The 25,835-nt window shown below is 42.8% G+C and overlaps 1 protein-coding gene across 2 annotated transcripts in view; it reads left to right on the top strand.

Moving 5' to 3' along the window:
• LOC130360632 (uncharacterized) overlaps nucleotides 1-25,835 on the top strand; it is a 189,671-nt gene that overhangs the window by 127,372 nt on the left and 36,464 nt on the right. For both annotated transcript variants that reach the window (XM_056563178.1, XM_056563179.1), the window contains 2 exons: nucleotides 9,802-9,844; nucleotides 25,510-25,560. In XM_056563178.1, coding sequence (XP_056419153.1) covers nucleotides 9,802-9,844; nucleotides 25,510-25,560 — 94 coding nt within the window. The remainder of the gene's footprint in view (nucleotides 1-9,801; nucleotides 9,845-25,509; nucleotides 25,561-25,835) is intronic.

Here is a 25,835-nt window from a genome sequence, read left to right as displayed (position 1 = left end):
TTGCATGTTGCCAGGTTATCCTCCTCCTGATGCTTGATGAAAAACTGCCACACCGCCTAGTAGCTGATTTTCCCACCAACAGTCCGCACTGATTGACTGCTACTGCTGCCAACTTTAAGAACCCCTGTTCCACTACCTCCCAGGAAGGTAGGCTGCTGCAAAGCAGGAGGTCTATCCTGGGCACGTTTGGCTCCAGACTTCCCACTTTTGCCACCATGCAGACTGCCAACCATGCTATCACCTTGCTGGCTCAGCTGCTACCTCACTGGCAACCTGCAACCCTCTTCTCCTGATGATGAGGAAGCCCCTTCTGCACCCGGCTCCCAAGTCCAATCGGCTTCATCATCATCGAGTTGTGTCTGCACATCACTGATGTCCTCTTCGGGTTCCTCAGCAGTGTCTGCTTCAGGAGCCTGAATGCTCGCAAAACACCACCTCCCACGCCATTCTCCTCATCACTACTTGCCTGCCTAGCGGAGCAAGTGGCGGATGTCTCCTCCACTTCTTGGCTGGGCAGTAGCTGCTGACTGTCCTCTAGTATTTTGTCCTCACTGAATAGAGGAACTGAACCCACAGCATAAGATACTTCTGTTGGGGAGGGAACAGCATAGGACAGAGGCAATGGGAGGACCGGGCCATGGCAACTGAGGGTTGTGTCTGAGGAACCCATCGACTGTTGACTGAGGGTGTCAGATGTCACTTGTGATGAAGTGGATGACTGTGCTATCGAATGTGTAATCGATGACGGCAGATGGGTTGCTGGTCTAGACATGACCGCTAGCTGATACCGGGAGCTCAGGCCTCTCACTGCGTCTCCTGCTGCCACTCGCCCCTAGTCTGCTGCGACCTCTGCCTGATGAATTTAGGCATCTGTCACTCCTCTGTGCATGTCCTGCCACTTCTCTGCCTTACATACTTGTGTGTATATAGGAGGGGAGTACAATATGCTCCACTACGCTTAAAACAGTAATTATATACTGTAGGGCTGTGACAACACAGGGGTGGCTGGCTGCTGATAGGCTGCATACTGCATGTGATGCAGTGGCATCCCACCGACCCTTGTTCCCGCCTTCTGGGATTCCTTGCCCAATGTCCTCACATGTGGATCTGCCATTATAGATGCCCTGGAGCCTGGACTGCACTAAATAGAGTTTAATGAAGTGATTCACTGGAAAAATGCAGAGTCTAAGATGTTTGTCCTGCAGATGCTGAAGAGATGAATTTTGGCAGGAAGAAGTCATCATGCAGGTGGGACCAGGACACAGAAGAAAAGAAAATAGCACAACTGCGTTCACAGGAGATGTCTCCTGTGAGTCATTAAATGTAACTGTTATCACTTATATGGTCTCAATATACAGGATTTGGTCAGTAACAGTATGATGGTAATATGTATGGTGATAATATTTCCTTCTTGTATACTGGTAGTATTGGTAACATTGGTCTCATTATACAGGACATGCTTCCTGAGTATGTACAGGTTCTTTGAGGGAGTCAAGTTTGTGGTTGAAGCAATCAGAATCCTATCATCTTCAAATCTCAGCATGGACAGGCTACCCGAGTATGATCAGGCTGCCCATACGTGATAAAAGTGTGGTTGCAGCAGTCACACTCCTATAACTCTCAGACAGTGTGTACATGCTGAGATCTGATGGTGATAGTAGTGTGATTTCTGCAACTACACTGTTTGGTTGTCTGCTGGTAGTGAGTATATTGAAGGAGGAGGCACAGTGTGATTGGGGCTAAATAAGGGTGTGGTTAAAGTGTGACTGGGCGGGTTAGGGCAAGGTTCAGGGCATGGCTGGAGCTACAGGCACTATCTTCTGGTCTTTTTTAAACAAAGCAATGCCCCTGCTTATGAGTTAACTTTATCGGGTTATGCTGATTGCAAATATGTATTATTTTAGGAGTTACTACTATTCTATAATACAAACTTTTTTTTAAATGATTTCTGTGTGAGCCATAACTTTTTTCTTTTTTTCTCTGGCCTTCCCTTTTTATTTAGCATACATATTATTTTTTGATAACTTTCTAATGCATATTTTTTAACAATTTTTTTGTGGCTCTTGATGACTTGACCACTAAACCATAAACACTAAAATATTACTGTAATACAGTGTAATGATAGAAATACTCTGGAGCCTAAAATATTCCAGACCTCAGGGCTCTCAGGTTCCTGGCAGTTATGGAAAACCAATGACATTGCAGCTATGTTAGGGGATTACTGATGGGGTTAGACAGGGAGAACTGGTTAGATGTCACAATAGCTATTGACAGCAGCATCTAAGGGATTAAAGGGACAGAATCAGAGGTTTCTCTGATTCCTTCCATTTCATTCAATCCATAACACAGAGCATCACTTTCTTGATTAAAAGGGCCAACTTAAAGCTCTTGGGCCCTTCTGCAAAATCTTCAAACATAGCTCATACATGTCATCTGAGAGCACTACTATGGCTAATAGGCCATTGGGTTCCTTTAGACATTAGGGCCATGATGGCTTTGAAACGTTTATGACTAAGTCCTTTATAATGGTTCAAAATGCAGGAAAACTAGGTAACAACTGATATTTCTACGATTGGGTAAAAGAAACTATTGCTAATTTTTTCATTCCTATCTCACTGCATGTACATTCACTTTACTGAACAGACTGTGCTATTGCATGTTGTTTTATAAGTCAGAAACAACTCAGTCACAGTACCTGGGGCAGATGCAAGAAACATTTCCATTGTTCTATCCAGTCCCAAGATGATTTGGTAAGAAATAACAGCAGGAGATGCTGCTAAAACTTAGAGATATAATTTGTTTTTGCTGTTACTGAACAGTTTCCATTTTCATTGACTCCAGGCCTAGTGACATAATGCATAAAACAATCAATAACCGGCAAATGTTCTAACTCCAGCGCACTATATCTATTTTAAAAATATTTTCTAAATTCCATCTTGTAATATAGTGGCACCATGATTCTGTTTAACTCTCTGAGTCTGGCTCGAGGATTCTAGCATTACAAATTCCAGAAATCACTTTGTTTTCTCTTGAGAATATCAGGTGACTTAATGTGACAATAATGACATCCCTAGTGGTGTTAATTGATTTTGTCCTAGTTGAGAGGATAATTTGGCGTCCTCGGTGCTTTTAGATCATGGGGACTGATTGTATGCCAAGGTAGTATTACTGTTAATGAACAGAAAACACACTGTCCTCTTTAAAAGACAGTATGCTAATTATAACAAATAGACTAGGGAGAGCCATAGGTCATTTAATTTTTAAAGAAAGCAAACCCTATACCTCTTACATATAGGATGACTAATTGACTGCAGAGTAGTCATAGAGATCACTTGCTGATCTGATACATTTAATTACTCTTCATTAAATGTAACATCAATGCATTTATGGTGAGAAATTATAAATAAGATTTACATGGAAAGCTACAATACAAGTCAATATTTCTAAAGCAGCTTGTATTATAAAGTGTATATAACATATATATACATATATATATTTTTTTTTTACAAGGGGTTGAGTAGTGTAAAATAAAAAACAAAATTCTGCACATCTAGCCAAATTTCTACCACACACTGCTAATGTTTTGATGGCCCATGGTCTCTCGTGTTCTCAGCTGCATGCAACATGCCGACCCTGCAGAAAATTGTCCCTTAGACAATATAAACCCATCTAAGAAACCATATGGGTAGATTTATCAAAACCTGTGTAGAGGAAAAGTTGACCAGTTATCTACCGTATATCAACCAATCAGATCCCTTCTTTAATTTGTAAGAAGCAATCTGATTGGCAACTGGTCGACTTTTCCTCTGTACGGGTTTTGATAAATCTCGCCAATAGCGATTGCAGGAAATCTTACCAGGTTGTTTCAGGTGTAACTCGCTTTAGTCGATTATCTTCACAGCTCTCTACTTCAACAAGTAGTCAATAAGAATGAGAATCTTTGCTCGATGCTAATAAAAGTATGCTGTTAGAAAAGGATCTTTTTTTGTAGACTTAGCATTTAAAGGGGTACTCCATTGGAAAACATTTTCTTTTAAATCAAACGGCACCAGAAAATTAAACAGATTTGTAATTTACTTCTATTAAAAAAAATCCCAATCCCCAGTACTTATCAGCTGCTGTATACTACAGAGGAAGTTCTTTTCTTTTTGAATTTCCTTTCTGCCTGACCACAGTACTCTCTGCTGACACCTCTGCCAATTTTAGGAACTGTCCAGAGTAGGAGCAAATCCCCATAGCAAACCTATCCTGCTCTGGACAGTTCCTGACATGGACAGATGTGTCAGCAGAGAGCACTGTGGTCAGTCAGAAAGGAAATACAAAAATAAAAGAACTTCTTCTGTAGTATACAGCAGCTGATAAGTACTGGAATGCTTCGGATTTTTTAATAAAGGTAATTTATAAATCTGTTTATCTTTCTGGCACCAGTTGATTTAAAAGAAAATGTTTTCCAGTGGACTACCCCTTTAAGGTTCAAGGTCTTCTCTGCATTTTCAATTACTACCACACACATAAATTGTATGGCATCATCACACATACAATGCATTTGGAAACTCTTGAGCCTTATGGTAAAAAAAAAAAAAAAAAGTTTAATAAAATAAAAAGTTGGACTCAATGTCCCATAATGACAAAGTGAAAAAACAATGTTAGAAATCTTTACTAATTAATTGAAAAGAAAATTATTGCACTAACAGAGAATTGAGACTCTTTACACAATACTTGAAGCACCTTTGGCAGCGATTACAGCCAGCAGTCATCTCTGCCACAAGGTTTGCACATCTGAATTTAGAGGAATTCTGCCATTCTTTTCTGCAGATCCTCTCAAGATTTGGGAGGTTGGATGGGAACCGTCAGTGTAAGTCATTTCCAAGTCTCTCCAGAGATGCTTCTCCCTAAGCCACTTCTGTTTTGTCTTGGCTGTGTGCTTAGGGTCATTGTCTTGTAGAAAGGTCTTCCTATCTTCCTGTCCCAGTCCCTGAACAACACCCCCACAGCATGTTGCTGTCTGTTTTCCTATAGACATGGTGCATAGAATTGAGGCCAAAAAGGCCAATCCTGGCTTTAACAGAACAGAGAATCTTGCTTCTGTATGAGTCCCGTAGGTGCTTTTTTTAAACTCCAGGTGGGCTTTCTGTCTTTTACTAAGGAGACAATTGCTGCAGTGATGGTTGACCTTCTGGAAGTGCTTCTGCACACAGGGTCTTTGGAGCTCAGCAAGAATGACTTTTGGGTTCTTGGTAACCTTATTCTTTTTTTTATTTATTTATTTTTTACCAAGGCCCTTCTCCCCCGATTACTTACTGTAGTCTGGTGGGGTGGTCAGCTTTAGGAACAGTCCTTGTAGTTCCAAACTTTTTCCATTTAATACCTATGAAAGCCACTGTGCTCTTGGGAAGTTTCAGTGCAGTATAACTTTTTGTACTTTCCTCCAGATTTATGTCCAGAATCGTGATAGAAAAATGCACCTTGTAGGGGGTTGTCACCCCCCTCTGAACTTTTTATTAGAATATTTAGCATATTTGGATCCCATATGGCATTAGATGTGAACAGTTTATGTATGAAAAAAACTGAGCCCTAAGCACTGGAGATATATTTACCCAGCTATTGCCCCTGGCTGCCATTACAACCTATCATCTTTCTGCAACACAGTCAGTAGGTGATGGAGTGCAGAAGCTTCTTTTCTCTATGGTCAGCATTGACTTTGGCATTAAAGGGTACTCCAGTGGAAAACTAATTTTTTTTAAATCAACTAGTGCCAAAAAAGTTAAACAGATTTGTAAATTACTTCTATTAAAACATCTTAATCCTTCCAGTACTTATCACCAGAGAAAGTTGTATAGTTCTTTTCTGTCTGACCACAGACTCTCTGCTGACACCTCTGTCCATGTCAGGAACTGTCCAGAGCAGGGGAGGTTTGCTATGGGGATTTGCTCCTGCTCTGGACAGTTCCCAACATGGACAGAGGTATCAGCAGAGAACACTGTGGTCAGACAGAAAAGAACTATACAACTTCCTCTGGAACATATAGCAGCTGATAAATACTGGAAGGATTAAGATTTTTTAATAGAAGAAATATACATATCTGTTGAAATTTTTGGCACCAAAATTCTTCCACTAGAGTACCCCTTCAAAGAAGTTATAAGGCTGGGATCAAAGTTATCTCCATACCCAGTCATAAAGACTCAGCCTGCAATTGCAAGTGACTTTGACTATCTTGTGCATTACGGTGCTACATCATGTTACTTTTGTAAGTGGCAACAATAGAAATCTATCTTCTCTTTCTATCTATCTGCATTTATATGTTTCAGTACCTTAGTAACACTTAGCGTCTGTGTGTTGCTAGGAAATAAACAACCTGAAATTCTCTCAGAATAATCTACTTAAAATAATAACTACTGCAAAGTAAAGTATAATGAGTGACTTCTGTTGTTGGAGGCGAGTGTACCGTGCTGAGGACAGCGGCAGGAGCAGTAGGCTGCACTGGCCCCTCTGGTAATGAATAGGATTATCACACTGGTTTCCCGATGACGTAGCTCTTAATTACAGGCACGGTGTCTGGCAGAGTTGCCCGTTTTTTTTTTTTTCTAATATGACTCTCCTTTGAATTATTTATCTGAAAGAATCCTATATACTTGTAACCTGATCCCACTTCCTAATATTGTATGTCATTTTATATTGTGTCCAATTTCCTATGTACTTCATCTTCCTGTCTTGTTCCATTTCCTATTTTGTAACGTACAGTAATATATAATAAATGCTTCTGTTTGTTTTACTTCAGCGGTGTGTTCTTATTCGCCATTAACAAGCATCTATAAGTGGGATAAAGGTCAGGAATCATTTAACTCAATGAAGAAAAAACAAACTGACATTTTCCTTGGATAAACACGGCTATTAGTGTCTGAGTCAAACTTCGCCATGCATTAAGAGAAGGAAATTCTATAAAGAGGGACAGATGTGTGCGAAAAGGAGCAGATACCAAATCTGTTTCCCTCAACCTCAAAGGATTAGGGGGTTCCATTTGTAATTTTAGCAAAGTTGTAATGTCATAGCTAGTTGTGAAATCTGGCAAAGGTTAAGTGTTTCAACAGCATTCATTTTGCCTGCCCTTCCCCCTATTACTGCCTCATTCTAAACTGACCTTGTAGAATTTACTTTCCCAACACCAAGAGTGTGAACAGAGAAGAACAGAAGGCAGAACAATATTGAAGTATTTATTCATTCATTTATTTATTTCATTTTTGGGACTGAAGTTCTAGTAACTCAGTGGTTAGTACTGTTTCTTTGAAGCGGGCTTTGTTCTCATCTGCGTCGGAGACACAGTTAGGAGCTTCTGAAGCAGTTTCCATCAAATGGGTCATGAAGAGTGTATGGATTCTCCCATGTCATAGCTGAAATGCCTTTGTGGGATAATAGTTCTCTCTTCAATCTGTAAGTGGGTGATGACCCTTCCTCCAGGTCTGTATTCATCATTCTCAGTCATTGACCAAAATGTGGTATAACCAAAATGTGTGTCTTTCCTTTGTGCAGCTACATACAAAATAAGCAGTTCTTTAAATTTTTGCAAATGCTAGTACAGATACTTTTATTTCCTCCTTTCCGCTCATTGGTGTTTTTTTACTTTCAGGGTCCCCAAGATTTGATATCCTCCCAGTACGGCCATCTATCAGTCACGATTGATGCTGTTCCCTTACTGGGTCAGATCATGTGGGCTACCCTAATTCCCTCTCTTATTGTAGAGGACTGGGAGGAAGCCATGGCGCAACACATTATGGTTTTCTCAAAAGCTAATAACAAAAGTATACAGTTACAGTTTAATCCATCAGTCCTATTTAACCCCCTATGAGGTTATACCATATGCACCATCTTTCTTTCAATGATTGTCATTGATGTTGGGCCCATAATGCAGATTCTGTTCACCTCATTTAGATGCGTCCTCAAATTAATAACTTCTGGGCTGATGTGTTGTCTTATCTCTCTTTATTGTTTGGAGTAATGATTAGATATTAATGTCTGTGTGTTGAGTTATTTTGAGGGGACACAACATTATACACTGTTATACAGGCTGTGCACTCACTACTTTACATTGTAGCAGTGGGTCATTTATTCCGTGTTGTCACATGAAAAGATATAACTTCTTCCTTTCATTGAACACTTCCCCCATGCCTATTGCCCCATAACGCACTTCATATCTGTGCATACACAAAAATGGACTAGTGCAGAGGTCCCCAACCCAGTCCTCAAGCACACTATAAAGCCAGGAATACATTTTTTCCTTTTCTATTCTAATGGAATAACCTAAAAAAAAAAAAAAAACTGTTGTATTAGACTAGGTTGGTGGCCACAGGACTAGTAGACTGGCTATTGCACCTTTAGATCCTGTACCCTATTTTGTATACAGATTAGCTGGAACTACTGCACAAAACAAGCACTCTTACCTTTTGTTTCACCCTTAATGTCCCATAGACTTTAAACTACGGTAAGCAGGGCATTCACTACTATAGAGAACTGAGGAATATGTTGGTCTCATATAGGTATAGATTACTATTATTCTTGCCATCAAAAAGCAAGCTGAAAACAAGTGGGAACAGAGCCTAACATGTTTATTCTCCAGGTAACTTAGGCTCCTCACATGTTCTTTGTATTCTGACTCTGTCAGAGAAATGGCATAATGTAATGTTAGTTGTAAGAAAATATGGACCAAATGGGAAATGTAAGAACTTCCCAAAGTAAACATGTGAAGAACTAACAGATCCTAATTAAAAGGAACCTGTCACTTTAAAACGAAGTCTAATGTGCAGGCATCATGTTATAGAGCAGGATGAGTTGAGCAGATTGATATATAGTTTAATGGGAAAAGTTATAGGATACCATGGCATTTATTCATGTAAGTCTCTGCTCATGGCTAAGTAGTTATGTAGGAAGTCCTCCGCAGTGATTGACATCTATCTGTGTACAAATCACTTTGTAGGACCGCCCACATGGCTAATGCACCTAGAATAATGACAAGTTATTCTGAAATTTTTTCCACACAATCGTATATCAATTTGCTCAGATTATCCTACTATATAACATTACGCCTGCAGACTGGACTGCAATCTCAACATGGCAGGTTCCCTTTAAATAGCCCAATCATCTTTTGTGGCCTTTTATAGCATAATACAAATGGAATTAATACTTGTTAGTGCTGCCAACATGTCAGAACACTAGAGCAAGGCCCTACTAATACATGTCTCCCATCTAAGAGGATGGGCACCAAAATAAATTTCATTTAATGTCATGTAACTTTATCAACACAACTAATTCAGCATCCTCCCAGAATCTGACCCTTGATAAATAATTTGAAACTAAGTAACAATGCCTCTAAATGAGTTCTTTTGGTACTTTTGTCAATTGTTAGCCCCAGAAGGAGGAATAAATTACGGCTTTATTCCAGAGCGCGGTTTTCTATTAGGTATTGTTTGTATATCGCTGTATTTAATTAAGCAGACAACTGCAGTAGCCGCATAGAGTAAAATAGCTTTATATGTGATTCTGCATTACTCAAACACACTTGTGGGTCTGGTAATTGCTTCAGCGTCAGTGACCTATTGTGCAGCGGAGCGCTGCGGGTGTGGTGCTCACCAGAGGTTAATATGATGGCTTTGAGGTTATAAGAGGCCCACCACGATATACTGGAAATGATCCAATCTATACAAAATGGTGAGGGAATTATTTAATTGTTCTGAACAATTGTTTTATTTGCTCTGGGAAGACAGGCATGAGCACATGAGGTAATCCATTATAATCCTATTTGTATTTCAGTTTCTTCTGAAGCTTGCTCAGGAAGAGCTTCCAGGCAGAAAGGGTAGGTCTTACAAAAATAAAAGCTGCATTTTTTTTCTCCTGTGTCTATCTTTTTTTTTTTTGTTCTTTGCGCTACTACAATTCATCTCTTTCTTAATGATGTGTAAGTACCCAGTACTTTCCTCTGCAGGAAGCTTATGTCAAACTAATTAACATTTAATGAGAGGAAACTGACTGATTAGAATGTTTTTCTTGGCACTTGAACCAATAAATTTTGTATACATTTCAAATGACCATAGTTGGCACTCTGGCCTCTACGCCGGTTCATGCTGGTGCTGGGATGTGCGTGTGTAGATCTGTTTGTTTGAAAAGACCGCAGTGTGAACCTTTTATATTAGCGTCACTAAATAACCCAAATTAGCACAATTATGAAAGTTTAGCTAAGACTGTGAAGTATGCGCGCCCGGCTCCTCTTTGACTGAAATTGTTTGCTGTACTTAATGAAGAAGAGGACTACTTAAGAAATGGCTGGATTAGATAAATAAACTGTCGGTGGAGGGAGCCAGATCATGGAATAGTTTTAGGACTTCTGTAATACAGCGTGAAGTTAAACAACTAAATTGTTTGCTATACAACTAAGCTGTAATTGATTAAATACATGCAAGATAAATCATTGAACATGTCAGGATATGCGCTGAACGACAAACATCTGCCTGCTTTGTTTGTTCTTTGATGTTGTCTTCATTTATACAGTGTAGATATAATTTTACTGTCTATCTCTCACTATTTATTTATCTATCTCTTTCTTTCTGTACCTATCACTCTATTTCTATCTATCTAGTCAAACAATGGCGCAGCACTCCAAGGGTTAGTGAAAAAATAACATGCAACTTAGTCAGCCCATGTCAAGCAGCTTGACATGGGCTGAATAAATTGCACATTATTTTTTCACTAACCCTTGGTGTGCTGCACCATTGTTTGACTATTTGTGGAAACCGTGATCGGGTTTGGGACGCTGGCACCCGCTTTTACATACTGGACTGAGTAGTGCTGCTATACACTTTGCTGTTATATCTATCTACTGTATCCATCTATAGTAGAAAAAACCGCAGCACACAAAAAAGTGTCCTCAGTGCACAAAGGTGCTATTTATTCCATCTTTAGCAAGGTATACAAAAAAGTGCAACGTTTCGGTAGTCTCACACCACCATCTTCATGCATGATACAATGAACAAACACTGGCTCTTAACCTCTTAAGGACCCAGGACGTATGAGTACGTCCTGGGTCCCGGTCCTGCGATATAATGCGGGGTCACACGGTGACCCCTCATCATATCGCGGCGAGCCCGGCGTCATAGTGAAGCCGGGACCCGCCTCTAATAGCGCGCGGCACTGATCGCTGTGCCGCGCGCTATTAACCCTTTAGTCGCGCGCTCAAAGCTGAAAATGAACGTAAAATGTGTCGGTTAGCTCAGGGAGCTGTTCGGGATCGCCGCGGTATAATCGCGGCATCCCGAACAGCTGTAGCACAGGAGGAGGTCTTCTTACCTTCTCCTGTGCTGTCCGATCGCCGAATGAATGCTTCAAGCCTGAAATCCAGGCTTGAGCATTCAATCGCCGAAAACACTGATTGATCCATTCCTATGGAGATGGATCAATCAGTGTAAAAGATCAGTTAATGCAATGTTATAGCCCCCTATAGGAGCTATAATATTGCATAAGAAAAGTGTAAAAAAATCATTAACCCTTTCAATTATCCCTTCCCCTAATAAAAGTTTGAATCACCCGGCATTTCCAAAAATAAAAAAAACATTATGTAAATAATAATAAAAATAAACATATGTGGTATCGCCGCGTGCAGAAATGTCCGAATTATAAAAATGTACCACTTTTTAAACCGCTCGCTCAATGGCGTATGCGCAAAAAAATTCCAAAGTCCAAAATAGCGCATTTTTGATCACTTTTTATACCACAAAAAAGTAAATAAAAAGTGATCAAAAAGTCTGATCAGAACAAAAATGGTACCGCTAAAAACTTCAGATGACGGCGCAAAAAATGAGTCCTCAAAGCGCCCTGAACACAGAAAAATAAAAAAAGTTATAGGGGTCAAAAGATGATCATTTTAAACGTATAAATTTTCCTGCATGTATTCATGATTTTTTAACCGTATGGACCTACAGAATAAAGATAAGGTATCATTTTTGACAAAAAATGTACTGTGTAAAAACAGAAGCCCCAAAACTTACAAAATAGTGTTCTTTCATCAATTTTGTCGCACATTGATTTTTTTTCCCGTTTCACCGTAGATTTTTGGGTAAAATGACTAATGTCATTACAAAGTAGAATTAGTGACGCAAAAATTAAGCCATTATATATCATTTTAGGTGAAAATTTTTAAGAGTTATGATTTTTTAAAGTTAAGGAGGAAAAATTGAAAATGAAAAAATGGAAAAAGCCCGGGTCCTTAAGGGGTTAAATAGCTACAAGTGACATCACTAAATTAATGCATCAATCAGTGTCAAAATTTACATAAAATAACAAAGTGCATGTGCAGAATCCAAGCGTATACAGAATTCGATCTATACATCAAAGTTAAAGGGGTTCTCTGGTGCTTAGACATCTTATCCCCTATCCAAAGGTAAAAGCCAGTGACTGTGCATCAGAGGGGCCGGATCTGCATCATCACACAAGCAGTTGTGTTGCCAAGAGGTACCATGAGGCTTTCAGCAAGCACCCCACAGGCTTCAGTGATCCAGCACCGAATCCTCACAGGTGACAGCCCACCTATGAAGGAAAGACACCGTCTGGTCATGCCCGGCATGTATCAGACTGTCAAGAAGATGCTGGCCAAGATGAAAGAGGCAGACGTAATCCAGAAAAGTCAGAGCCCCTGGGCGGCGCCACTTGTCCTAGTCAAGAAAAAGGATGGAACCATCCACTTCTGTGTCAACTACAGGAAATTGAACAATGTCACACATAAAGACACTTATCCATTGCCAAGGATCGAGGAGTCACTCACCACCCTCGGGTCTGCTGCTTACTTCTCCACCATGGACTTAACCAGTGGATATTGGCAAGTGCCCATGGCTGTGGAGGATTGGGAGAAGACCACCTTCGTGACTGTTTGAGTTTCAAAGTATGTCGATTGGGCTGTGCAATGCCCCTGCTACGTTCCAGCCTCTGATGAAAAGATGACTGAGCCATCTGAATTTTCAAAGTGTCCTATTGTACCTGGACGATGTCATTGTGTATTTCAAGTCCTATCGGGAACACCTTAGCCACCTGTCAGACATCTTCCAAGTCCTGATCAAGCATGGGCTGAAGATAAAATCATCAAAGTGTCACTTGCTCAAACCTCAGGTCCACTACTTCATGTTGTCAGAGGGAGTCCAGCCTTATCCTGAAAAGGTGGAAGTTATCAAGAACTGGCCAACCCCGCGCACAGTGAAAGATGTCAGGAGCTTCCTGGGGTTTGCCGGCTACTACCGCCATTTCAATCCCCACTTTGCCAGATTGCAGAACCCCTCATAGCTCTCTTACGGGGTACGGCGAAGGAGAACTACAATGGAAGACTACCTGTTGAATGGGCTGAATAGCAAAATATGGTGTTTCAAACTCTCAAACGTCTGCTGACGTCTTGGGGTATCCAGACTACAGTCAGCCATTCCGGCTGTATACTGATGCCAGTTTTGAAGGTCTGGGAGCTGTCCTGTCCCAAGTCCAGGAACCGCAAGAGCGAGTAATTGCCTATGCCAGTCGTAACCTGGGAGGAGCAGAGAAGAACAATGCAAATTACAGCTCCTTCAAGTTGGAACTTCCTGGTGTGGGCCATGACCAAAAAGTTCAAAGACTATTTGGTTGCCTCGCCATTTACTGTCTACATGGATAATAACACGTTGGCCCACCTGAACACTGCCAAGTTGGGTGCCATTGAGCAGTGTTGGGCTTCAAGATTAGCTAATTACAGTTTCACCATCAAGTATAGAAGCGTCAAGTCGAATGTCAATGCCGACGTACTGTCTAGGATGACCCCCGGTGAAGAACCCCCTGTCAAAGACATGTGGGAAGACGTGGAGATGCCCCCATTCTACCAACGGTTCATGAACCAGAATGTTGTGACCGCGCTCATGGACGGTGAACCCAGGTCGAAAAAGGTTAAAGAAGACCTATCCCCCTGGAAAACTCTTCAGGACTAAAGTCGAGTCATGGGAGATCTGTTGGACTACCTTCTGGCGTAAAAGGTACCAACCAGTCTACGCCGGGCCCAGTGTGACTACGAGCTGAATCGTCTGTGGCGACAGAGGAAACTACTGTTTGTGCACAAAGAACTGTTGTATCGAAATTCTTTGGATCCGGTTTCTGGTGATAGACTTCATCAGATTCTTGTTCCCTTAACCTCTTAAGGACCCAGGAAGTACGGGGACGTCCCCGCACCCTGGGCTTTAAGGACCCAGGACGTCCCCGTACGTCCTGGCGTTTTCCGGTCTCTGCCGCTCGCCGGGCAGAGATCGGAACCGAATGCCTGCTGAAATGCTTCATCAGGCATCCAGGGCAAACGCCGAGGGGGGCCATGTAGGGAAATCGCCCTTGCGATCTGCGGCGATACCGGGCTGATCAGGTCTCTGGGACCCGACCGCCCGGTAATTTCGCATGATCCCGGCTGTCACAGACAGCCAGGACCATGCTAAAGCATAGGAGCGAGGTGGCAAGCCTGCCACCTCCTCCTATTCCCTGCGATCTGACGGTTAGTTAACCGACCAATCGCAGGAGGGGGGGCGGTTACTTCCTCCCATCCTGCCCGGCCCCTTGAAGTCCGGAGAGGACGGGAGGAAGACCGGAAGACGCGGCGGGGGACGGGGGAGTTCTGGGGACCGGCCCCGGTACTTACCTCGTCCCTGAAGACCCGGATCCCAGCGTGAAGACGGCGGCGGCGGCGACAGGTGAGTAGATCTTCAGCCGCGGTCGGGCCCTTTACAGCAATGCACGTCGCCGAAAAGCGACATGCATTGCTGTAATAGGACCCTGTAAACTACAACTCCCAGCATGCCCAGACAGCCCTTGGCGTCTGGGCATGCTGGGAGTTGCAGTTTTGCAACATCTGGAGGTCCACAGTTTTTGGACCACTGTGTCCTTCCAGATGTTGCAAAACTACACATCCTCAGCATGCCCTTACTGTCCAGGCATGCTGGGAGTTGTAGTTCTGTAACATCTGGCCCTTCAGATGTTGCAGAACTACAACTCCCAGCATGCCTGGACAGTTTTGGCATACTGGGAGTTCTAGTTTTGCAACATCTGGAAGGGCACAGATTGGGAACCACTGTATTAGTGGTCTGCAAACTGTAGTCCTCCAGATGTTGCAAAACTTTAACTCCAAGCATGCTGGGAGTTGTAGTTCGGCAACATCTGGCTCTAAAGATGTTGCCGAATTACTACTCCCAGCATGCCTGAGAATGTTTGGGAGTTGTGGTTTTGCAACAGCTGGAGGCACACTGGTTGGGAAACATTGTTTCCTAACTCAGTGTTTCCCAACCCGTGTGCCTCCAGCTGTTGCAAAACCACAACTCCCAAACATTCTCAGGCATGCTGGGAGTAGTAGTTTTGCAACAGCTGGAGGTCCCCCCCCCTGTGAATGTACAGGATACATTCACATGGGCAGGGGGCTTACAGTGAGTATCGGGCTGCAAGTTTGCAATGCAGCAAATTTTGCATGGCAGCTCAAACTCGCTGTAATCCCCCGCCCGTGTGACTGTACCCTAAAAACACTACACTACACTAACAAAAAATAAAATAAAAAGTAAAAAACAGCCGTTGACTGTCCAGGCATGCTGGGAGTTTTGCAACAGCTGGAGGCACCCTGTTTGGGAATCACTGGCGTAGAATTCCCCTATGTCCACCCCTATGCAAATCCCTAATTCAGGCCTCAAATGCACATGGCGCTCTCTCACTTCGGAGCCCTGTCGTATTTCAAGGCAACAGTTTAGGGCCACATATGGGGTATCGCCGTACTCGGGAGAAATTGACTAAAAAATCTTGGGGGTCTTTTTCTCCTTTCACCCCTTATGAAAAGGTGAAGTTGGGGTCTACACCAGCATGTTAGTGTAAAAAAATAAACTTTTTACACTAACATGCTGGTGTTGCCCTATACTTTTCATTTTGACAAGAGGTAAAGGGGAAAAAAGCAACCCAAAATTTGTAATGCAATTTCTCCCGAGTACGGAGATACCACATATGTAGGCGTAAAGTGTTCTGGGGGCGCACAACAAGGCCCAGAAGGGAGAGTGCGCCATGTACATTTGAGGTGATTTGCACAGGGGTGGCTGATTGTTACAGCGGTTTTGACAAACGCAAAAAAACCAAAACCCCACATGTGACCCCATTTCGGAAACTACACCCCTCACGGAATGTAATGAGGGGTGCAGTGAGAATTTACACTCCACAGGTGTCTGACAGATCTTTGGAAGAGTGGGCTGTGCAAATTAAAAATGTTGTACAGCCCACTGTTCCAAAGATATGACAGACACCAGTGGGGGGTAAATGCTCACTGTACCCCTTGTTACGTTCCTCAAGGGGTCTAGTTTCCAAAATGGTATGCCATGTGGGGGTTATTTTGCTGTCCTAGCACCATATGGGCTTCCTAAATGCGACATGCCCCCCGAGCAAAATTTGCTCTCAAAAAGCCAAATATGACTCCTTCTCTTCTGAGCATTGTAGTTCGCCCGTAGTGCACTTCAGGTCAACTTATGGGGTACCTCCATACTCAGAAGAGATGTGGTTACAAATTTTGGGGGGTATTTTCTGCTATTAACCCTTGCAAAAATGTGAAATTTGGGGGGAAACACACCTTTTAGTGCTTTTTTTTTTTTTTTTACGTATCCAAAAGTCGTGAAACCCCTGTGGGGTATTAAGGCTCACTTAATTCCTTGTTACATTCCTCAAGGGGTCTAGTTTCCAAAATGGTATGCCATGTGTTTTTTTTTGCTGTCCTGGCACCATAGGGGCTTCCTAAATGCGACATGCCCCCGAGCAAAATTTGATCTCAAAAAGCCAAAAATGACTCCTTCTCTTCTGAGCATTGTAGTTCACCCATAGTACACCTCAGGTCAACTTATGGGGTACCTTCATACTCAGAAGAGATGGGGTTACAATGTTTGGGGGGTATTTTCTGCTATTAACCCTTGCAAAAATGTGAAATTTGGGGGGAAACACACATTTTAGTGAAATTTTATTTTTATTTTTTTACATATGCAAAAGTCGTGAAACTCCTGTGGGGTATTAAGGCTCACTTTATTCCTTGTTACGTACCTCAAGGGGTCTAGTTTCCAAAATGGTATGCCATGTGGGGGATTTTTGCTGTTCTAGCACCATAGGGGCTTCCTAAATGCAACATGCCCCCCCAAAACCATTTCAAACAAAACGTACTCTCCAAAATCCCCTTGTCGCTCCTTCGCTTCTGAGCCCTATACTGCGCCCGCCGAACACTTTACATAGACATATAAGGTATGTGCTTACTCGAGAAAAATTGGGCTACAAATATAAGTATACATTTTCTCCTTTTTCCCCTTGTAAAAATTCAAAAATTGGGTCTACAAGAACATGCGAGTGTAAAAAATGGAGATTGTGAATTTTCTCCTTCAGTTTGCTGTTATTCCTGTGAAACACCTAAAGGGTTAAAACGCGGACTGAATGTCATTTTGAATACTTTGGGGGGTGCAGTTTTTATAATGGGGTCATTTGTGGGGTATTTCTAATATGAAGACCCTTCAAATCCACTTCAAACCTGAACTGGTCCATGAAAAATTGTGAGTTTGGAAATTTTGTGAAAAATTGGAAAATTGCTGCTGAACTTTGAAGCCCTCTGGTGTCTTCCAAAAGTAAAAACACGTAAATTTTATGATGCAAACATAAAATAGACATATTGTATATGTGAATATAAAAAAAAATTATTTGGAATATCCATTTTCCTTACAAGCAGAGAGCTTCAAAGTTAGAAAAATGCAAAAATTTCAAATTTTTCATTAAATTTTGGGATTTTTCACCAAGAAAGGATGCAAGATACCACAAAATTTTACCACTATGTTAAAGTAGAATATGTCACGAAAAAACTATCTCGGAATCAGAATGATAACTAAAAGCATTCCAGAGTTATTAATGTTTAAAGTGACAGTGGTCAGAATTGCAAAAAATGGCCGGGTCCTGAGGTGTAAAATGGCTGGGTCCTTAAGGGGTTAAGAGATGCGGCGATGGTCCTCAACGCATGCCATGATCAGTCGGGACACTTTGGAGTCCACAAGACCGAAGCTACCGTCAGGTGAAGATTCTATTGGATCGAAATGCGGAGCGACACTGAGAAATGGTGCAGTGAATGTGCTGTCTGTAACATCACCAAGAACGTGCGCAAGAGCACCCCTCCATTTCATCCAGAGTGAAAGCCTTAACCAGTTGGTCGTGCTAGACCATGTTAAGATGTCTCCTTCCTGGTCTGGGTACACTTATGCTCTCACCATGGTGGATCACTACTTAATGGGTTGTCCTTGTACCCGTTAACCCCTTAAGGGCATTTCTACGCAGTGCATTTTTTTGTAAAAATGACACCTTATCATAATTCTGTAGGTCCACACGGTTAAAATGATATCCTACTTATATAGGTTTGATTTTGTCGTACTTGTGGAAAAAAATCATAACTACATACAGGAAAATTTATACATTTAAAAATGTCCTCTTCTGACCCCTATAACTTTTTTTATTTTTCTGCATATGGGGGTGTATAGGGCTAAATTTTTGTGCCGTGATCTGAAGTTTTTATCGGTACCATTTTTGTTTTCATCTGACTTTTTGATTGCTTTTTATTCATTTTTTAATGGTATAAAAAGTGACCAAAAATACCCTATTTTGGACTTTGGAATTTTTTTGCGTGTACGCCATTGACCATGTGGTTTAATTAACAATATATTTTTATAGTTTGGACATTTACGCATGCGGCGATACCACATATGATTATATTTATTTTTATTTACATAGTTTTTTGTTTTTTATAGGAAAAGGGGGGTGAGTCTGACTTTTATTAGGGAAGGGGTTAAATCACATCTATTAACACTTTTTCTCCCCTTTTTTTTCCCCAATGTTGTAGCCCCCATAAGGGGCTATAACATTGCACACACTGATTTCCTACACTGATCACTGCCATGCATTAACATGGCATTGATCGGTGTTATCGCCGCTCAACTGCTCCTGCCTGGATCTCAGGCACGGAGCAGTCAGTCAGCGATCGGACACGCAGGCGGTCCCGAACAGCCCGACTGAGCTGCCAGGATGCTTTCGGTTTCACTTTAGACGCGGTGGTCCACTTTGATTGCCATGTCTGAAGGGTTAATACCGGGCATCACCACGTTTAGTGATGTCCAGTATTAGCCGCAGGTCCCGGCCATTGATGGCCGCCGGGACTGAACCGATATGGACGCAGGGTCACCGCGTTACCCCGCGTTATATCGTGGGAGCCAGCGCAGGACGTAAATATACATCCTGCATTATTAAGGAGTTAAAGACCTCACAGCCAAGACAGCGGCCCAGATGTTCTACTCCAATTGGGTGCAAATCCTTGGGTGTCCGGAGTCTGTCCTGATGGACCAATGAATGGCTTTGGAGGCCCAACTCTTTCAGGAGCTGTGTCAATTCCATGCCTGCAAGAGATTCTGGAGTAGTGCATACCACCCCCAGGGCAACGGGCTCTGTGAGCACATCAATTAAGTGTTTATCCACATGTTGCGAGCAGCCTCTGTATCAAGACAGGAGTGGCCCCGACTGCTGCCCAAACTATTGGAGATTTATAATAACACAGTCTATTGTTCTATGGGATACACCCCTTTCTACTTGATGATGGGGCGACATGGGCAGCTGCCTAAAGACCGAACATTTGGGCTTTAAGCCCCGTTCAACAACTCTCCGCAAGCCTCCCTGGAGTGGGTCTCTGACCCCCAGAGAAGAATCCAAGAGACCAAAGAAATTGTCAGCAAGAACATGGGCGAGACTCAACAGAGACAACAGGAGGATTATAACCGATATGCCTCTGCCAAACCCCTCCAATTGGGTGATAAAGTCTGGATGCAGAAGTTTAGAGTCTAACCCACAAGTTAGACTCTATCTGGGAGACAGATCTCCAACCCAGCCTGCGATCTTCTGTGTCTCACCAGCACCGGGGCTGGTTCAACCTACTCTAGTCTCTACACCAGTCCCAGTCTTGTCACCATTGGTTCCGGTTTATACACCAGTCTCTAGAGAACCTACTCTGTCTCCAGCCTCTCCAGTGCAGATGCCAGCGACTCTTGGCCCTAAAAGTCCTGTGCTAATACCAACTCCTGAGTTTGCTGAGGATGAACCAGCTGCGGCCTCGGAAGTTCCAAGAGCTCCAGAAGATGCAAGAGTTCCAGATTTCCCCGAGGTGGTGTTGCATAGATCCCAAAGGTCTACTTAAGGACAGCTTCCCACTAGATATAGGGAGTAAAAACGGTATCACACATAGTTCAACTAATTTAGTCAGTCTATATAATGTATATATGAGTTAGTCAAAATGTCTAGTCAGGACTGTATCTAACGTGTCCATTGACAGTCCATATTGTCGAACTGTTTATATGTACCTAACATTTTTCCTGTCCCCGTGTACAGGGTGCTCTCCTGGCCAGAGGGTTTCCCTGCAATTTATGTAAAGCACATAGAGAGACAGAAATGCTGTATATAGAGGAAACAATGGTGTGTTGTATAAAACTTGTATAGAGTTCTGGGGAGAAGTGTTTTAGTACTGAAGGGCCCCAGTAGCTAAGGCATTGGGTAAATAGCCTCCGGCAGCCCAATCCGTTATGTGTTTCAGTGTCTAAGGTATGTTACCAATGCAGTTACAAGTGTTATAAATCCCACATGTTTACCAATTTATTTCCCAAAGGAGCATGTATGGACATTTCTAAAGTGCTACATGGACTCATCCCCTGTTGTTATTAACTATCAAGACTGGTGAAGAACATTTTATACCAATATGCCCCAGGAACTGTCACTAGGCCTCAGTGGCCACTGTTAGTCATCCACCCTCCGGGACTGGGCACCGAGGACGGCTGTATTCAAGAGGGGGAATTTGTGGTGGCCCAGTACGGGAGGTGTAACCTCATACTCTTACGGCCCTGTCAGGCAGCCTCCCTACAGTGTCCCCTGGGCCCCCCTTGCATATGTCACCCCATGTTAATATGTTTATAATGTGTTATACCATGTAATGTGTTCAGAAAATGTTGTCACTTTAAGACTTCACCATGTGACTTGTCATGTGATTGTTACCCAGGAGGTACCAGTGACCAGGTGATCCCAGGGGTGACCTTTGGGCTCCCTGCTAGTCTCTCCCATATAAGCCCTGGGTGGAGCTAGCGCTCTCGCTTTTCCTTAAAGTTCTTTGAGGAGGTCAATTTGAGTCCTAGAGAGTGTCCAGAGTCATAGGAGGCCTCAAGTCCAGTCTGCAGTCAAGAGCAGCTACTAGTAAGCCACAGTCTCAGTATTGTCAGTCATCAGTCAAGTCAAGTCAGTCACAGTCATCATTTGTTAAGTCAATGTGGCCTGCAGTAAATTGACCCCATCTACAACAAGTCCCAACAAGCCCTTAAAGGGGTTCTCCGGTGCTTATACATCTTATCCCCTATCCAAAGGATAGGGGATAAGATGCTTGATTGTGGGAGTCCCGCCGCTGGGGACCCCCGTGATCTTGCATGCGGCACCCTGTTTGTAATCAGTCCCCGAAGCATGTTCGCTCTGGGTCTGATTAGCGGTGACCACAGGGCACATAGCTGTCACGCCCCCTCCCATAGACTTGCATTGAGGAGCGGAGCGTGAGGTGACACGGGGGCGGAGGCGTGACATCACACGCCACCGGCCCTGTGATCGACAGTAATCAGACCTGGAGCGAACACACTCCGGGGACTGATTACAAACGGGGTGCCGCGTGCAGGATCACGGGGGTCCGCAGCGGCGGGACTCCCGCGATCAGGCATTTTATCCCCTATCCTTTGGATAGGGGATATGATGTCTAAGCACCGGAGAACCCTTTTAAGGTCTCTGAGTCACTGGTCACCTCCGTGGGCCCTGGCTGAACTGTACAGACTTTGCCATCTGTCAACCCTCAGTAAAGCTACCGTTATCAGTAACTTGGCATCGGAGTCATTATGGGCCCCGTGCCTAGCCCAGGATCTAATGATATACCTTCGGTTGGTATCAAGGATAAACCATGCCCTTGCACCACGAATACAAGGGGTTAATGCCATCTGCCCCTAGGGTAATATCATCTGCCCTTTGCATCACACCCCCATACCAAACCTGCACTATTCTGTTGTACAGGCTGGTAGTGCTGGTGACACTGATGATAATGATATTTACCGGTCTTTAATCCGTAGTTCCGTTGGCCTGTTATCTTTCTCGTTCGGGCAGCAGGCTTGTTACAGATGGAGCTTCAAGAGCATGTTTACGTCGCTGATGCTGCTTCCCCAAGCCTGCTTGCTGCCGGACCAAGCTAAGAAGCGGCAGCTGACATCAGGGTGCTCCTGATGCTTGTCCTGTGCACCAAGCCTGCTTACCAAACGAGGAAGATAACAGGTCATCAGGACTATGGGTCGGGGACAAGTAAGTATCATTATCATCAGTGTCACCTGCACTACAAGATTGTACCAACAGATTAGTGCAGGTAAAGCTCATGACAGTTTGCCTTTAAAAAAACAATGTTATCATGTTGGAGTGCTGAAGTTGTTTCTGTATTTTGTTTTAGATAGATAGATTGATATGAAGTTTTAGGTGACATGGATAACAAATTCCTTTTAAAGTCAAATTTTATTCTGTCATATATCTATCCATATATTTGGGTTTTCAAGAAATTTGATTAAGGAACTATTCTTTGGATAGTTTACCAATGTATGATTACATGGGTCCAATACCAGCAGTCAACAGGATGAAAGGGGGTACTCTTTACTCTATACATGAATCTATGGCTGCTACTGCAGCTAAGCTACAATGAAATGAACAGGGTTGAGCTGCAGGACCAGGCACAGCCTTATTTTCGGATGTGCCACTATTGTATGGAATTGCTCCCACAAGTGCTGTGGGGGTCATCATTCTGCTGATTCTAAGAATAGGCCATTATTGAAAATTCACTAACTAATGTAGAACACCACTGCTGCCAATGATTGACTGAGCAGACAGCTGCTTGTGCTGATACTGACACAAGAAAACGCTGTGGCATTGAAGTGAATGGGGACTGCACTGCACTAACCCAGCCCCAACACTATAAATTAGTACAGAGCCGAAGATACCAGCTCTATTGCATTGTTTACTTTCGGCAAGAATGTTGGCTACTCAATTATTGATGGCCCATCCTGTGCATAGACCATGAATAATCTTTAACCAGAAAACCCCTTTAAAAGCAATATTATTTCTATATATTTATTTACCGAATATTAACCTGATTGGTAGAAGGCGGCAGTCTATTTATGGGCTTCACTTTGGTGAGAATATATTAAATACTAATAAATCCAATCATATTGACTGGAAAATTAGCAGGTTGATCTCTTCTCTCTGCCATGGAGTAAAAAGTATCTTGAGAATTAATAGTAGCTATGTAGCACAAAGTATTTTACTTGCACTGAATGCATGGTATGTAGGTTTAAATAAGACATGATCCCCTATACAACTAAGCACTTCTAACAAAACTACATAAAAACATTGAAATAAGTAACCACAAAAAATTTAATTTACATTAAGCATTATAAAGTGCAAGTACTGCAATAATATGGTGCCACAAATACACCAGGTAGGAAAATAAATACCGTATTTATCGGCGTATAACACGCACTTTTTAGGCTAAAATTTTTAGCCTAAAGTCTATGTGCGTGTTATACGCCGATACCGCCCCAGGAAAGGCAGGGGGAGAGAGGCCGTCGCTGCCCGTTTCTCTCCCCCTGCCTTCCCTGGGGTCTAGAGCCCTGCTGCCGGCCCTTGTCACCCCCTGGCTATCGGCGCCGCTGCCTGTTCTGTCCCCCTGACTATCGGTGCCGGCGCCGATAGCCAGGGGGAGAGAAGGGGCAGCGGCACCCATTGCCGGCGCCGCTGCCCCGTTGCCTCCCCCCATCCCCGGTGGCATAATTACCTGGGTCGGGTCCGCGCTGCTGCAGGCCTCCGGCGTGCGTCCCCTTCGTCGTTGCTATGCGCTGCACGGCGTGGCGCATGACGTCAGTGCGCCGCGCCGTGCATAGCAACGACGCAGGGGACGACGCAGGCTATCGGCGCCGGCAATGGGACGCCGGTACCGATAGTCAGGGGGACAGAACGGGCAGGGGCACCGATAGCCAGGGGGAGAGAAGGGCCGGCAGCAGGGCTCTAGACCCCAGGAAAGGCAGGCGGAGAGAAGCGGGCAGCGACGGCCTCTCTCCCCCTGCCTTTCCTGGGGGTGTATCGGGGTACACACGCGCACCCTCATTTTAGCATGGATATTTGGGTAAAAAACTTTTTTTACCCAAATATCCTTGGTAAAATGAGGGTGCGTGTTATAGGCCGGTGCGTGGTATACCCCGATAAATACGGTACATAAAAAAATTATAATAAAAAAATATAAATATTTTATTTCTTTCTTACTTTCCTTATATTGTAATTGTTTAAAGTGCGTTAAAGCGTGTTATATGTTACTCAGGATCTAATCCTGATCATATGCATATCATTTGTATTTATCTATCACCAATATTTCACAAAAAGAAAGCATATTACAGCTGCTTAATGTATTTTCCATCTTCCAAAAGGGAGGGGGCGTGTCCTTCTCTTGCCTGCACTGTGATGATTTCTCCCCCTCTCTCACTCTGCTGACTTACTGCTCTTGGGAGCAAGCCTGGTAGCCCTGCTCTGTAACCCTTTCCTCTCTGGATTTTTTCTGTACACACACACACACACAATGATTATTGGAGATTGCCTGTACTCTACCACCAAAAGACAATATGGTGAGTTATGGTGAGTGTATAACTTACATCTTCCTAAATTAGTGCAAAGGTTTAGTGCTAAAATTACAGTGTTTTTATGCATACATTTCTGTTCCTCTCTCATTCATGTGTATCATCCTTTGTCAGTCCTGTAATGCTAGGACTTGTATTTTTGGAATAGTTGGAGGTGCAGTGTTCGGATAATTATTTTTATTGCACCAGTATTGCCTTTAGCTGTGTGCCTACGGCTTTTTGTAAAACTACAACTCCCAGCATCCCCAGACATCCTTTGACTGTCCAGGCATGCTTGGAGTTGTAGTATTGCAACAGCTGGAGGCACATGTTTGGTAAAACTCTTTGTTACAGAAGTGTTGCTGCAGGCTGACAGTGCCCATTTAAAAAAATATTTTATGTGATAATTGTACTTTATAATGCTTAAATCTTAGACATTTGTGTGGTTAATTATTTTATAATGATATAGGTTAGGAGGTGCTCCAGGGGATCATTTCTTATTTATTTTTATTGACAATTTTTAGCAGTAATTTTCATTACCCTTTTTGTAGCAACACTTGTGAGTGCTCTACTATCCTTTATAGTTTTTTACAATATGTTGTTTGCCATTACTTCATTAAAGTGGAATAATATTTCCTAATAATAAGTCATATTACTTGATATAAGACTATAACACCAAATTAACTAAAGTAGTGTTGGTGATTTAACAATGCCGTATTGTCTTTCCTTTTAGAATCATGATGAAAATGCCCAGGGTGCTGAATTCGAACAACGCCAAGTCCGGGTAAGTTTCAACTTCGAAGTGGAAAAATTCCATTCCCATTTACTTTGGTAGGAAAGTCAAAATCCACTCTTTGTGCCTTTTGACGAATCGTGTAGTCTAAATTGATTTCTAAGCCAGGATTTTCAAACAATATAAAAAAAATTTCTTTGTGGTGAATATATATACACAGTGACAACATTAAACATAACAAAATATTTAGCCATTACATTAACCCCTTAAGGACTCAGCCCATTTTGGCCTTAAGGACTCAGACAATTAAATTTTTACGTTTTCAT

This window comes from Hyla sarda, chromosome 3, assembly GCF_029499605.1.
Source record: "Hyla sarda isolate aHylSar1 chromosome 3, aHylSar1.hap1, whole genome shotgun sequence".
NCBI classification, from domain to species: Eukaryota; Metazoa; Chordata; class Amphibia; order Anura; family Hylidae; genus Hyla; species Hyla sarda.
The sequence above is the reverse complement of the archived record's forward strand: the minus strand, read 5'-3'. Positions and strand labels throughout refer to the sequence as shown.